The 15,703-nt window shown below is 33.7% G+C and overlaps 2 protein-coding genes across 5 annotated transcripts; both read right to left on the bottom strand.

Moving 5' to 3' along the window:
* Window positions 1-284: 284 nt before the first annotated feature.
* On the bottom strand, window positions 285-4,453 carry LOC111307788 (protein CYTOSOLIC ABA RECEPTOR KINASE 5-like). Its single transcript, XM_022906013.2, has 8 exons — window positions 4,304-4,453; window positions 3,187-3,355; window positions 2,262-2,515; window positions 1,995-2,121; window positions 1,615-1,888; window positions 1,098-1,230; window positions 860-946; window positions 285-706 (listed from the first exon to the last, which is right to left on the bottom strand). Exons 2-8 carry the CDS (start codon window positions 3,278-3,280, stop codon window positions 575-577), a joined length of 1,101 nt encoding a protein of 366 aa, XP_022761748.1. The 5' UTR covers window positions 3,281-3,355; window positions 4,304-4,453; the 3' UTR covers window positions 285-574.
* On the bottom strand, window positions 285-14,988 carry LOC111307785 (2-isopropylmalate synthase 2, chloroplastic-like). Of its 4 annotated transcripts, XR_016332019.1 has the most exons (19): window positions 14,052-14,988; window positions 13,032-13,245; window positions 12,868-12,948; window positions 12,345-12,437; window positions 12,167-12,253; window positions 10,893-10,993; window positions 9,560-9,593; window positions 9,398-9,472; window positions 7,854-7,937; window positions 6,813-6,947; window positions 6,364-6,509; window positions 6,091-6,273; window positions 3,187-3,355; window positions 2,262-2,515; window positions 1,995-2,121; window positions 1,615-1,888; window positions 1,098-1,230; window positions 860-946; window positions 285-706 (listed from the first exon to the last, which is right to left on the bottom strand). XR_016332019.1 is itself a non-coding variant. In XM_089751725.1 (12 exons), exons 1-12 carry the CDS (start codon window positions 14,747-14,749, stop codon window positions 6,141-6,143), a joined length of 1,881 nt encoding a protein of 626 aa, XP_089607851.1. In that variant the 5' UTR covers window positions 14,750-14,988; the 3' UTR covers window positions 5,900-6,140. The 4 variants fall into 4 exon arrangements, 2 of the variants coding, with proteins under 2 accessions (XP_089607851.1, XP_089607852.1); XM_089751725.1 differs by lacking the exons at window positions 285-706; window positions 860-946; window positions 1,098-1,230; ... (2 more) ...; window positions 2,262-2,515; window positions 3,187-3,355 and having other exon boundaries at window positions 5,900-6,273; XM_089751726.1 differs by lacking the exons at window positions 285-706; window positions 860-946; window positions 1,098-1,230; ... (4 more) ...; window positions 6,091-6,273; window positions 6,364-6,509 and adding an exon at window positions 6,516-6,689.
* Window positions 14,989-15,703: the final 715 nt, after the last annotated feature.

Raw genomic sequence — 15,703 nt, 5'->3', positions numbered from 1 at the left:
AAGAAGAAAGGAAGGTTGCAATTTTTATTTTTATTATTATTATTTTTTTGTAATTGCGATTTCAGAAAGCCTATTAGAATGATGAGAAATATTTAATATAAGAGAAGCGGTGGCTGTAATTTGCTTAATTTTGAAGCATTATTAATCCTACTTCAGTTGGGAATGGATTTATGTATTACTAAACATGGGACACTCCAATTATTTGAAATGTTAAAATTTATTAGGAGTGATTGTGGAGAAAATATTGGTACAAATAAAACCATTTACGCAGCACAAAAAAGGAAATAAAAATAAAGCAAACAATACTCATTCAACATTTATATCCACCACACGACCCAATCCCTTGGTCAATTTTTATGACTACAACTCGAAAAGACATCAGCACCCGGTTCCAAAACCAGTAATAGACGGATCATATCAGTAGAATTCAACATTCCAACCCAATCCTACACATCAATGTCATATATGAAAAAGTGGAAAGAAAATATATTAATATATTTAGTGAGCTGATGGAATCTGCAGTGGAATGAAAACCAAACTGTGCATAGGTTGCAGAAACTGGATTCATCTGCTTTTATGTCTCTGGTGCTGGTGCTGGTGCTGGAGCTGGAGCTTTCAACAGTGGTTGGAGAGCCTTAACAACGATGCTCATGTTTGGACGGAACTCAGCTTCATACTGCACACACAATGCTGCCACAGCTGCCAGCTGCATCAACCAAGATATCATAAAAACCATTACGCGGCTAGTTCGGCATGGCTATATATGTTTTCCAGAGTTCAAACAGCCAAAACCCACCCCCATTCCCAAGTCACAAAAATTATAACTAGCACAAGTTGTGCAGACACAGGATAAAAGTACCTTAGCAACTCCTTTGGGAGGATACTCTCCCTTCAGTTTTGGATCTACACATTGTTTAACTTTGTCTTCACTCAGTCTTGGAGTAGCCTGAAATGAAGAAAAAGAAATGATGAAGAGTTCATCAAATTTAAGTGAAATGAAAAGGTCAAGCACCATATAAAGAAACAGAAATGCACCATAACACTAGATAAAGAAAAGGGAAAAGATTGACAGATAGAAGAGAAAGCAATAAACTCACCCAGGTAACAAGACTCTGCTGTCCTCGAGGCATTGTGTGGTCAACAGGTTTCCTCCCAGTCAGAAGCTCTAGAAGGACAACCCCAAAGCTGTACACATCACTCTTCTGTGTCAACTGTCCAGTCATTGCATACCTGGAAGACATTTGAGCCATAAATAAGTTAAAATCGTAAAAAATCTGCAGCTCCTTTGGAATAGTGATGCACTCAGGAAAAAATGACTGGCGCTTCCTTCCAGAAATTTAGAAATAGACTCCACATAGAGCCATTGGAGCTTATGTGTTTTGTATATCTATCATGAAAAAGATGCAAAAGAAGTTGGGAGTCCAAATAGCAGTAGCATTTGGGGAAAAACATTGACACTAATAAGGATTTATGTAAACAAAATTATAATAAATCCGGGAATGGCATTAAATGTAACCAATCATACACAAGAAACAACTAAACACGCAGCAACAGCCAATGATTGGTTGGTTCAGAAAAAAATAAACACAATAAAAAGGAGCTTAGAAAGCATACTCCGGAGCATGATAGCCAAAGGTCCCCAAAACTCGAGTAGAGTGAAGACGAGCAGCCATGTCAGGAGACTGGTTCGAGAGGTTAAAATCTGCAATCTTTGCTTTGAATTCTTCAAAGAGAAGCACATTGCTAGATCTGATATCCCTGTGTATAACAGAGGGTTGAACCTTTTCATGCAAGTATTCCAAGCCCCTTGCAGCATCAACTGCAATTCTTACCCGCTGCATCCAGTCAAGCACTGGACCTGGTTGTGCCCCTTGAACTCCCTTCCTTCCTATAATTGCCAAAAAAAAGTCCCAACAAATAAAGTCTACTTTGTAAAAGAAAAGTTTAGTCCAATAAATCTAAATCAGAAACTAATATATAATGGCCTCACAAACCATGCAAAATGTCATGTAATGATCCCATAGTTGCAAACTCATACGCAAGCACGCGGAGATTTCCTTCAACACAGTAACCTTGCAACTCAACAAAATTGTCATGTTTCAATCTTGAAACCATGGAAACCTAAACAAACAAAATTGTAAAGCAGGAAGTGGTAAGAAACATGGAGAAACATATGATGTAACAACAATCTCAATATGCATTATCAAGAAGAATTTTAAAAAATCAGAAAAAAAGGGCCTTCAGTCAAATTGCTTACACACCTGGGTCAAAAACTCCACATTTGACTCGGGCTCGGAAGAAACGTCAAGCTTTTTAACAGCCACAGCTTTTCCGTTGTTCAAGTTTGCATAATAAACCCTTCCATAGGAACCCTCACCAATCAAAGCCTTTGATCCAAAATTGTCGGTCTTTTCTTTCAATTCTTCCAATGATAATGCAGGCACTTCAATACGTGGTGCTGATTTTTGCACTTCAGGTTTGACAGGAGCTGCCACCTTTGAGTTTTTTTGATTCCCTGAAGGAACATAGCACGAGCAATGAGAAACTATTCTAAAAATACAAGCATGCCAACAGAAAAATGATAGAAATTGAACAATTAAACAGTAATAAGACAAATTTTTGTAAAGAACCTTTGACAGAGATATTCATATTCCAAATGCCAGATTAGAACTTGGACAACATATGCCAATCATCTCAAATTTTAAGCAAACCTTTTTAGTTTGGAAAACACTAAAAATTAAATTAAGAAAGAAAGACAGCTTTAAATTATGAGAAAATAATGAACTTCCTCATCTATTCGCAATAAATAAAGAATATTTTGGTAATAATATTTCAAAAGTCAAAATGACAATGACAGATATATGGCTTGGTCACATATATAGAAATGAAGAGACAGAAACAGAGACATAGGGACTGAGTCAAAGACAGCCATCACAAAACATGTATAGCACTTAAGACTTCTATACAAAGTAAAAAAAAAAAAAAAGGTGATAAACAAGACTAACAAATACAAATATAAGCCTGAATTGCATTTTTATTCACCAGAGTAAGGTAAATACCTAGAAGGTGTTCTGAGAAATTTAGCATTTATATTTTCAAGAACATAACTACAGAAATCACACTGCCCAAAGGATTCCCAACAGTAAATCAGAAATACCAAATCCAGTTAGCATCAAAGTAACATACCATCTGTTTGATGCTTTGGGCTCTTCAAGTGCTCATTTTCATGTGGTTGATAATTCTCCTCTACCTGACAGGAACAGCAAAACCACCGACGCATCCTTGTTCTTTTCTTCAAATACAAATCGTCAGTATTTTCTAGTCGAACAAAGTAGCTAGGAGGAGGTGCATGTGCCTGCATAATTCCAGAATACATTCATTCAGAATCCATGAACATATCATAAAATTAAACCATGATAATCAAAACAAATATCTATGCAAAACGAGGTTGAGACCAAAATTGCCTAATGCTAGAACAGGAAAAGAGATGACAAAGGATAAACATATCTAAGAGAGATTCAACATCCATCCAACATTTCAAGAGGTCAAAATTCCAAAATCATTAAAGAACATATTTAAAAATAAAACATAAAATTAAGAAAAGCAACATGGCTCGTCCTATCATCCTATTACAATTCTAGGAATTTATAACAAAAAGGATAAACTTCAGTATCCTCATGATAGATAACACAACACCTCAAAAAATGTACCAAAGAAAAACCCACAATTCCGTATATCCAGAAACATCATAGCAATGTCTGATCAAAAAGCAATGTCATACAATTTAACACAGAAAAAAAAAGCTTAAAATACTTGAATTAAATTATAATTAATTAATTAAACGTCATGAGATGAATTTTCAATAAAATTTACATCTTTAACATACGACTACATATAAAATTAAAATAGAAAAGAGACCCATTAAGCCTTACCACCAAGCCACGAGGATTATACTCGTCTTCCATTAAATATATATATATATATATATATATATATAGAAATTAAAGACAAAAATAAAAGCAAATGAAAAATTAAACAACAACCCAGAAAATTAAGCCTCTATTCTAAAATGGGTCGACGCAAATTCACGAAAGGAATCAAAGGATCAAAAGAAAAACGAAACCCTCAAATTTATTTACAAAACAAGAAAAAAGAGAAAGGAAAAAAGGGTAAAAATAGTAGTTGAGAAAAAAAAGAAAAAAGACAGATAAGCACACGGAAAAACAGCTTTTAGATCGAAACCGAAACAAAAGGATTAAAATGGATAAATTTCGAAAAAAAAGAAAAGAAAGAATTATAATACCTGGTTTTTCTCTCTTTTCGATCGTTAGAAAATCTTCTCTCTTTCTCTTTCTAGGGTTTGTTTGTGAATTAGTTTTTGGTTTTTGGGGGGAAGGGATTGGGTGTGTAATGGAGAGAAAGAGATCGAGAGAAGAGAGAGATTGAAACAGACAGAGAAAGATAGAAATTGATTTTTGAAGGCTATTTTAGTTTCCGAAGGAAAGAAGAGAGAGAAGAAGGAAGGATGAAAAAGATTCGAATATTTCTCTCTCTTTAAATATCGTTTTTTTCTTTTTATTATTTTTTAATGAATATTAGTTTTTTCTTTCATTTTTAAATAAATTTGTTTAGATTTTACCATTTTATACACAAAAAACACGATAATACGATAATCATATAAATAAGCGATATAAAGATGATATTATTTAAAATTGTAATAAAAATTATAAATAAATTTAATAAAATAAAAAAATATTTTTATATTTTTAAATTTATATAAATTATAATACGTAATTTTAATATAAAATATGACATAAATATAAAAAATTAATATTTATATGATACAAATATATAAATTATCAAATTTAAAATAATATCTATTAAAATAAATATATGCACTTGTGGCCAAAATATAAAAAAAAAATAAATATATGCACTTACTATTTTATGATAATTTTTTTAATTTATAGTTATAATGTATTGATAAACATATTCTTTTCAATATTTTCTTTGTATAATAACTTTTAATTAATATTTATTTTTTTATCATGTACATTGCACGTAAATATTTTAATTTTTTAGTATATATTTTTAAATAATAATTATATATGAAACATATAATTTCATATTATACAAATAAAATTGAAATTAATAAAGTGCATATTAATCTAAATTTGTAATAATATTTAAAAGTTTTATCTTATGTGAAAATATATTATATTGACATGAAATTTATTATTTTTATTTTTAATGTAAAATTAAATCTCAAGAATAAAAACAGAGAGAGATAGAGAGAGAGAGAGAGAGAGAGAGAAAGGAATGATGGATTGTACCTAAGAAATTTTATAGATTAAGGTGAAAATATATGCAATAAAAATATTGCTTCGGAGATGGCGATGACTTGATGTTGAATCAACTTAGACTATTGAAGTTTGCTTGTTTTTTCAGGCTGTCCTCACTTGAAAGGGCATGGCCCATGGAATTGACCCACTCTAGGAATGATGGGAGCAACAAACAGGATGGACCGCAAAGCTCCAATCACCAAAAACAAAAGTGTATAGATTTGGGACAGCTTTGGCCTTTCTTGCTCCGCACAGAGCCTTTTGCCAGCAGATCATAGTGGATTTTGCTTTCTTAAAAAGTGTCCCAGTCAAACAGGTTACTTGCAAAGTGATTAAGACAATGCTCTGGTGACTGCTTTACAAACCCAAACATCCCATCTTTTTCTCTCATCCAACCTTCCCTTTATCACTTCTCCACCAACTACTTCATAGATTTTGAGCATAATTGAGCTTAAAAATAGTCATTGGAATTGACATTCCACGTGACCACAGGCTTATTCAATGCAACTCAACAATAAACAACTTGTTTTAGTATATATAAAAATAGATTGACTCGATTCTAAGATTTAAGTCGGTTCATTCAATTACTTTTAAACAATAACATCCAATAAATATACAAAAAACCTACTATGAGGATTCTTAAACTTATGAACAATTCGGTCCCTGAAACTTGTATACAAAAGATCAAAAACCATTCAAAGCATTGCCACTACTGCATGATGACTAGGGAGCAAATGTAGTCACAAACCTGACTGCTAATGTTTGTATGCGACGGAGAACTGTATGATAAGCTGCTTGTTACGCAGAAACTGGAGCTCTTTTTATAGAATCCTTTGTTGGATATTGCTCCTTGAAACCCAACATCTTATTTAATGCTCCGATATAAGCCTTGACACTGGAAACGACGATATCCATTGCTGCCCCAGTTCCACTGGCATCAAAGGAGAAAGATTTATGAACTGAATTTTGGAGTTGGAAGAATTAGGATGTCAATTCAAACAAGAGCAATAAGGTTCCATACCTAAATGTTCGATGAATTTCTTCACCAGTCAAAGCATGAGTAGATATGTGACTTGTCTCTGCACGAATTAGAACACGGGTAGTTGCTATAGCATCAATGCCTTCTGTAACAGCATTCATGGAGTACTCGAGAAGTGTAACTGGTTCCTGCAAATGAAGGAAGAAATCTTGCAGTATTGCTCCACAATCTTAGAAAAAATATGTTCAGAAAAGTATTCTGGCACAGGAGAAGGGTTAGGGAAGATATAGGGAATGGAGGAAAACCAGAAAAAAAGGGTAAAACTATTGACTCCTGTCATCAATACAATCCCTACTTATAGCAGATACCTGCACAAACGCATTATGGACAAAAATACAATCATGAAAAACTGTTCATTGCATCATAATTTATCAACAGCCAACAGAAATTTTTAGCAAACAAAGCAAAACTACTAATCTCCTGTATCAAACCTTTATAATGAGATCAATAGCTTTATAAGCTGAATCTACTGGGCCAGTTCCAACCGAGCAAGCAACATGCTCCCTCCCATCAGCACCAATGAGTTTAACTGTTGCAGTAGAAAGACCAAGGGTTCCACAAGTAACCTGCATGTTAATGTTTCCATTTAAATATAACTGGTAACTTAAGATTTAATTCAAATCAGATGATGAACAACATAGTTTGAAACACAGTTTACCCGGATCGCTGCTACCCCTAGAACTGCGATCCACTTCATATGTCCTGGATCGTGGTTCTTTTGCATCCTGAATCGCTTTTATATGCGATCTGGATCGCTAAAACCATGGATCCAAATTGATGGGTGAATCAGAAAGAGGCACAGAGAAGAAACTGTGAAGAGAAAAAGGGAATGAAAGGATCTGATAGGGGAAAGGAGATGACCAGTCAAAAGAAAAATAAAAAAGAAGCTGGAAACTTCAAAGTGGAGGGGTGGGGTAGACACTAGACAGTGAGGTGAAAACAGTTGGGGATTAAGGGGTAAGAAAGAATCAGTGAAATTAAAAATAAGCATGGTTTTGGCTTATGACTACTGCATCGTTGGGGTTTCACGAAGCTCATTAGTTTATTATGGGTTAATCAAGCTCATTACTTTGTCTTTGGTTCACTGAAATGCAAAATTTTATCCCCAATTTTCATTGGTAATTAAATAAATTGGCTGGCACATCAATCTGAGAATAATGAGGAAACAAATTACCATAAAGTATACGATTATTATTTTCCCTCTTTAAAAGAAGAAAATTAAATACACCAAAAGAAACCACTTTAAAAACAATGCATTTTCTTATAATCATGTATTTTATTGATTATAAAATATCTATAAATTTATATGTTCATATTAAAATACACTTGTATAAGAAAAAAACATATATATATATATTTTAAAGCAATACAACCCCAATAATGCTTTATACAGTATTGCAACTCAAAATAACGAACCAATGAAGCATACCCCCATATTCCTGTAACTACGGTTTGAACCAATATCTAGTTACCTGCAGATCATGAAGCTTCCAAACGGCTTCTGGTTGAAAAACTTCATCCGAAACCAATGCTATTAGATCAGCGTCAGTGACTCTCTGGAACACCAGTAAATAAAATAAGTATAGACCGCATCATCTTCGTAAACAAACAACAGAAATCATGCAATTATAGCAAAGCTTTAGAACAACAGTTACTTTTCCCTCTTAAGAATCAAGATATGGTACAAAACAACTACAACTCAAGTAGAATAACTTACTTTCCACATTCTAGAACTTAAAATGTCATGGAAGCCAGGCTACCTGAGAAGCTAATTGTTACATGCTTTCGTAACCAACAAAAATCATTACTTTCCACTTTTTTCTCATAATCACACTGAGATCTTGATCTTGAAAATATATTTTCAATTACTTGGGACACAAACCCAACAAAATTCCTAACCACTATATGCTAAGCCATCACTGCTAACCCGAACCCTTAAACTGGGGCTACCCAGAAAATCTTGTAACATATCAATTGCCATCAACCATCCACCTTTCAGGGCTATGTCTTCATTTTCTACGCCAACAGACCATTTCTCAAACCACCATAATCTCTTTGAGCCTTAATTACAAGGTTAACCGTGTCATAACTCCATGATGGTTCAAGAAAGAACGTTAAAAATACTTTCAGCACTGAACTAGAGCTAATGACTCCACTAATATAGTAAACAGGGAAAAGAAAAAACCAGATTTACCAATAAAAACATTATCTATTTCCTGTCTCTGCATTGTATCTCAAATTTTTTTGTTCTTATTTTCCATACAGATAAAAGAAAAACTTGTTTAGTCGCTGAAACTAGAAAACCAGGTTTCTTAAAATAAACAGAGATGGAGAATTTGAAAAACTGTTGAAAATGTAATCCAAGATAATAATGCTGGTTTCACGAGGGGAAAATTTATCAAAAATTTGTCACAGGCTGGATATTAGTGGGTAAAATATTATTGGGTTTTAATTATGTTTTGGCCTATTTCATATTAATGTTGGGTTGTTTTACTGCAAGAAGGGCCTGTGCCTTAGTAAGGCCTATTAAGTTGCTGAGTTCTGTTATTTCAGCTAAGTATGGAGAGGTAGAGAGGGAGTGAGTGTGTGATGTGATTTGGAGAATCTCGGATTGCAATTGTCGGGTCTTTAATCTGTACAAAAAGGGGGGGCGATGGCATTGTACCAAGCATTCTATTATTAAAAATTTACAAACGTTCTTTCATCTCTAATATTTTTCTTTCTTCCTCCCTCTGTTTCTTCTTCTCTCTCATTTCTTCCCTGTTCTTCCTCCTTACTACTATTCTGTTATACAAGTTTTTGGTTTGCATCAAAATTGTACTCTAGGCCCAATCTCTCCTTATTTTTCATTTTCATTTTCTGAAAAAACCTCACTGGAAAACACAGAAGTTTCCACAGTTGAGGAAAGTTTAATTTCCAAATGCAACTCATTCAGTTGGAAATATTATAAATAGTTGATTGCATGATGATTTGAGAGGAAAAGAAATTCAAGAAATCAGTAAAGAATCTTGTTCACCTTCTTTTGTTCAGCTACCGCTTTGAAGCACCAGAATATGTTCCCAAGCTTTTCATCATCAAGCTCATAACCAAGCTGGGGAAAACAGGAAGAATTAGGTACTTAGATAAAGCAAAGAAAAGTAATTTTCATCAATTTTACACATGCCTAATAGCAGCATACCTCTTTCAATCGGTCTCTCAAAGCATGACGTCCACTTTACCAGAGAATTGCAAAAGAAAAAGAATAACAGAAGTCACAAGTTTTGTGGCAACTGAATTTGTAAAAATAAAAGATGAATAGGAAGATACCAACAACACAATTGTGATAAGTTTCATAACAAAACTGCATAGATTTAAGTTGCAGCAAAATTACAGAAGATGGTATTGATCTCACAAAAGAAGTTGCTAACTTTTTTTTGGTGCTGGTGGTTATGGTGAGGTGGGGGATGGAAGAGAGAAGGGAATTCCCTGCTTGAGAAATCTAAACTTCCTCTTTCAATTTACATCTGTCCATCCCCCAAAGGCTAGAGTTGTAGACTCTCTTGGTTAATTTAAAATGTGTGAGCACACATGGAGATTTTGCTCTGACTCATATCTGCTCTAAAGAACCCATGTTGAATACATACTTGACACCTCAAAATGGATAGAGATATGAAGGTATGACCCTTCCAGTATAAGGAAAACCTTAGGAATAATTAAGCAGTACTCAACATGTACCCATGTCTAACATTCTTATCCAACTCCCAGCAACATAGCACCATGGAAGTTGACTCACTAAATTGGAGAAAGTTTAAAAGTCGGTGCGTCAGATATCTAGGAGGAAAAAAAAAAGAGAGGTAGAGAAGTCTATACTCACACACAAAGAAACTTGCCAGAAATCTAACAAATGGAGTGAACCTTTATGCTTCACAAATATTTCTAATAACTTACCAAGCTATTATAGGATTTTAGGTAAAGCTCAATATATTTATCAAATGTATTAATATGTTCCCTGCTTTACTAGGCCAAACAATTTTTTGCTGCCTAGCAACCTAGATGACATTAACGCTTTATTTGCCCTAGGACTACCTTGATATCAGCGGATGAACTCTTTCTTTCATATGAACAAGAAAAGGGGAAAAACCTATCAAAAGATCATCCATATCAAGCAACAATTCCACTATCCTCAAATAAAGGTCATAGCCAAAAGTTCAAAAATAATCATCAAGATTGGATATAAGATATATTAACAAACCTAATACAATTTTTTTTTTTTTTGAGAAACTAAATACAATATTCTTTGTAGTGCTGACAAAATAGATTGCTTCTTATGTTAAATCCTCAACTATTTTTGTCAGATTCATTGTGACATTACATCCAATATTGAAAAGCAATGGAAAAACCATATATAGCTCTTGCTGCACTACAAATGTTCCACCATCTACATCCCTCTAAACTCTACTCAAAATGATAAAAAAAGAAAAAAAGTTTACCAGAAAAATGGAGGAAAAAATTTTGAAAAATGAAATACCTACCTAAGTTTTCCAAGGACAATACCAGCTTCATTGGACCGTTCAAGCCCAATATCTTCAGGAGATATAATTTCATATGTACCTTTGTGCTTTAGCATTCCATCCTACATAACAGAAAGCATTTTGGCATATTCATCTTATTGTTTTTATTGTTTTTGTAAGTACAGATATATATATATATATATATATATATATTAACCAAAACAAATATATATTAATCAAAACAAAGAAAATTGACTTTGTTGCCTCGTTAGATCTCTCAGAGGATAGCATCCTTAATCAAACAGAACAATGAAAACATATTCTTATAACCAGGCACAACTAGTTTGGATTAAGGGTTAGGAGAGTTTGGTTGAGTTAGCTCTTAACTATAACATCATTGTTTCACTCACAAAAAAATAGCATGAGATGGAATAGTGGTGTACAGCCAACAATATAGCCTATATTTGCATATATGAATTTACATACCTAAAATCATAATTGAAGAAAAAGCAAAACAATAAAGGAAATTGACAGATCAATTATATTGCAGCTAAAAGGGCCATATAATGGATAGACTATAGAACCTGGCTGCCTAGTCAGGGCTTCAAACATGTATAGATGTCTTTATACATGCAAGACTTTGTATTATCAGTATACAATTTGCAACTTAAACGGTAAGCACTTTGGTTGAACAAGGATTTTGATATAAAGAGTCAATCTCCAAGCTTGCAATCATGGTTCTTAAAGAGTTCTCTAACTTAATCCACAAATTTATCCCACTTACTCCTAAAATTTACCGAAAAATAGATAGAATTCACAGCTCAAACATGCTCCTTAGTTAACATCATTTCCCTAGCAAGAGATCGCTAACTAACCCCATAAACATTTTAAATAAAAAAAAAAAGTAGAGATTCCATTTTTACCACATCTAAACTTCTTACAAACTATAATGAAAAACAAAAGACAATACTTTTAGCTCTCAATAAGAAATCTTAATCTCTCTACAAGCACAAATGTGCCACCAAAAGAGCAGCATTTGTCTAACTAGTTTACTGCAGGTACTGAAGGAAATCCTTAAGATAAACAGACCAAGCTGCATCTGTCATCAGCAAAAATAAATTGTAATTCTAAAAGGACAAAATCAAAGGCATTCTATCATTTTTCAAATAAAATAGTAAACAGACTTCCACCATCAATCAAAGGCATCAGCCATAAAACAAACAAACATTGCAAATATATAGAAAATAGTTTGGAGGTTCACAACATGTATGCAATCAAACACTAGAGAAACCAACCTGGTGGATACCACTTTCATGAGCAAAAGCATTGGCTCCAACGATAGCCTTATGTGGCTGCACGTGTAACCCAGTATACTCTTCTACCTAAACAACCATTTTAAGTCAATAACAACTCCAGCTAATTCAGTTAAGAGTAAGAAATGATTGAATTGTTACCAGAGTTCATAACAGATACCATTTTGCTTGCCATCACAATGTGTCGGGTATTGATTCCTGTATAAAGACCACCTAACACATGTTCACCCCGACATTTTAAGGCCATGACAACCTACACAAATGAAAGTAAAAGCTCAATGGAATCAGAACAGTAAAACAAAATATAAATAATAAGATTTTATAAAACTGTCCGTTGAGGGACAAAACTTCAACAATTACAACCAAAATAATCGTTCTTAGGTCAACTTGATGCTAGAATAGAGCAACTGACAGCTAAAAGTCCTTTATTTACAGAATTTAAATGTTTAACATAAGCAGACTACAAAACTAGAATAAGAAAATTTATCAGATGTATGCATAAACACCCCCCTCTCTCTCTCTTTATGGAAACAAAAAAAAAAAAAAACACATGATGAATTCATATAATCAAATTTACAATTATTTTCAAGATTCTAGAGAAAATCAGTTTTTCCATCTCCTTCTGCATAACTCAAATTCCAAATACAAAATCATTCTAATTTTGCAAAAAAGCAAAGGCTCACCTCCTCCAACGAAGCATTTCCAGCTCTTTCCCCAATGCCATTGATTGTTACTTCCACTTGCCTTGCACCTGCACATGCTCCCTGAATTCATAAGAGCTAAGATGTAAATGCAATCCAAGTACATCAAACTGTGCATCGATTACTGAAATAAAGCAGTGGCCTACCGCTATAGTGTTGGCAGTAGAAAGCCCAAGATCGTTTTGGCAGTGCGTTGAAATAATAACATTCTCAACTCCAGGGGTATTGGCTTTTATATCAGCAATTAATTGCCCAAACTCGCCAGGCATATTTATGCCAACAGTATCAGGTATGTTGAGAGTTGTAGCTCCAGCTTTGATCACTTCACCCAAAATCTCATATAAAAACTCTCTGTCAGACCTGTTAAGACCCAAAGAAACAAGACTATAACATCAACAAGAGTACAAATGACAAATACACTTGTCTGTTTACTTATCTTATTTCAAAAGCAGCCTATAGCAGATTCATACACTGCTGCTACTGAAAAATAGCCATTAATTAAAGCCCTGGGAATATTTGTCCACCCCATACAATAACAAGCATGAAGCACACATCTTTCACTAAAATGGTTTTGCTTCAATTAAATGCAATCAACAGACAGACACTAAACTATTGCTTATCCACATTTCAACTAGTAAGGTGCATAGAATGATGGGTATGACAGGATAGTAAACATCTTATATTATATTTGGTTTGTATCTAAAGATAGGGCTTCATCCTCTTGGTATAGGATGATTCAATTCTCCCAAAGTAAAGAGGATTATTTTTAATCTATGGAATTAAACTTACATGTCCTGTTATACCCTTAAAAATTACATTAATAACTTAAATCATATAAACTTTGGGCAAGGATAATTTTGACCAATAAATAAATTATCCTTAATCCTTGCACGCATCAAACACAAGCTAGGATGATATTATTTAACCTAATCTTATTTATAATATCATCTTATCCTATCCTGTCATAACCTTATCCTATTTACAATATCATCTTATCCTATCCTATCACAACCTTATGTATCAAACACATCCTCAATTCTTTGTATTTCTATTTTAACAGTTTATCTTCTTCCTCGTTCTATCCAAACCAAATAAGACTATTCTCAAAATTGCAGCCCTTTTACATATACAACATGAGAAGAGAAAAGGGAGATAAAAACTCGAACCTGCCGGCATCTTCGGGGCTAAACTCGACATCATTACAACCCAAACTCCTAGCAAACCGAACCATATTCCTAGCAATATCCAAAACCTCTTCTTTAGTCTTCTTCAACTTATACTCCAAATGAATCCCACTGGTGGCGATAAACGTATGAATCCTAGGCCTTTTCGCATACTTAACCGCCTCCCAAGCCGACTTAATATCCTTCTCATTACACCTAGAAAGTCCACAAATAACAGGCACATACCCATTCTCATCCACCGCATTCCCAACCTCTTTAGCAATAGTTTTAACAGCTTCAAAATCGTCTTTCGAGGCAGCTGGAAACCCAGCTTCTATTATATCCACGCCGAGCTTGGCCAGTTGGCGAGCAACGTCAAGTTTTTCCTTGGAAGTCATGGTGGCGCCGGGGGATTGTTCGCCGTCGCGGAGGGTGGTGTCGAAGATGCGGACATAGTTGGGGTCGGGAATATGGTTGGGAATATAAGGTGGGCGGCGATGGGAGGAAGAAGGGTGAGGGTTTAAAGAACTGGAAATGAGGAGGTATTTGGCTAATGATTTGGAAGGAAATGGAGGGAAAGTGATATGTGGGTTGGAAGAAGGGAAGTGAAGAGAAGTGGAGGGAAGAAAAAGGAAGGATTTGAGGAAGGAGGGGGGAGGGAAAGGAGAAATTTTGGAGGAAGTTAAGATAGAGGAAGCCATGGAGGAAGAGGAAGGAAAAGAAAAGCGTAAAACCCTAGGGAGAAAGTGAAGTGAAGACCTTGAGGTGTTGAGGTTTATATGTTTGGTTTGGTTTTGTTTTTCTCTGTTTAGTTAGGGAGGAAATGTCAAATGTGGGAAGGAAAGGGAAGTGGAAGCGGAGTCAGCAGCACGGTTCTTTTCAGTGTCATGATAAGATCGAAATCAGCTAAAGCCAAAGCATTTTTTTTTTCTAACTGTCTACAAAATCTAATCCGTATACTTTGTGTTTATTTATTTATTTATTTTTGTTTGGTTTAATGCTGTAAAATATAAAATTTATTGTATTATAATTCATATAAATATATTAAAATTTTTTAATTTTTATTAATTATACATCACATTATTTTTATATTTTTTATATTTTATTATTATATCGTATTTAAAATTATCAAATTTAATTACTAATTATCATAAGAGATGCAATGTTTTCAACAATAGTTGAAAAAAGAAATTTGATTTCTGATTCAAAATTAATTTCACTTAATTCAGACTCATCAAAAATAAAATTTCCTGTCCACACCACCCTTTAATTTCATGAAATAAAAAAATCCACCACATCCAATTTCCATTTCAAGACCCAGACCCTAAAAGGAGAGAGAGAAGAGGAAGGAGAGTTTGGGTTTGCTCAATCATCTGTGAATCAAGCATCAAATATAAAATCAAAAGGTATGAAATTGCAAGTGGTTGCTTAATTGCTATTTATAAAACTATTCTTCTATTAAATGTAGTTGTCGGTAGTTAATTTGATTAATGTCAATACATTGAGTGGGTTAGAATTATATATTTGTTATACTTGTTATGATTTATTTATGGATATTGGCTTGAGTGATAAAAAAATATGTTTTTTTTATTTAATTTGTATTCATTAAAAGAATATAAAAAAATAATTTTTTATAAATTCATTAAAATTAACTT

This window comes from Durio zibethinus, chromosome 22 (genome assembly GCF_047325235.1).
Source record: "Durio zibethinus cultivar Kanyao isolate XHJ-2024 chromosome 22, ASM4732523v1, whole genome shotgun sequence".
In the NCBI taxonomy this organism is placed as follows: domain Eukaryota; kingdom Viridiplantae; phylum Streptophyta; class Magnoliopsida; order Malvales; family Malvaceae; genus Durio; species Durio zibethinus.
The sequence above is the reverse complement of the archived record's forward strand: the minus strand, read 5'-3'. Positions and strand labels throughout refer to the sequence as shown.

Coding starts and splice junctions, on each gene's coding strand:
- LOC111307785 (XM_089751725.1), bottom strand. CDS start 14,749: ATGGCTTCCTCTATCTTAACTTCCTCCAAAATTTCTCCTTTCCCTCCC. Junction 12,254..12,344: donor TTGTGATGGCAAGCAAAATG/GTATCTGTTATG, acceptor ATGGTTGTTTAG/GTAGAAGAGTATACTGGGTT. Junction 6,274..6,363: donor GAAATTCATCGAACATTTAG/GTATGGAACCTT, acceptor CTTTGATGCCAG/TGGAACTGGGGCAGCAATGG.
- LOC111307788 (XM_022906013.2), bottom strand. CDS start 3,280: ATGCGTCGGTGGTTTTGCTGTTCCTGTCAGGTAGAGGAGAATTATCAA. Junction 1,889..1,994: donor ATTACATGACATTTTGCATG/GTTTGTGAGGCC, acceptor TGGCAATTATAG/GAAGGAAGGGAGTTCAAGGG. Junction 947..1,097: donor AGCAGAGTCTTGTTACCTGG/GTGAGTTTATTG, acceptor TCTTCATTTCAG/GCTACTCCAAGACTGAGTGA.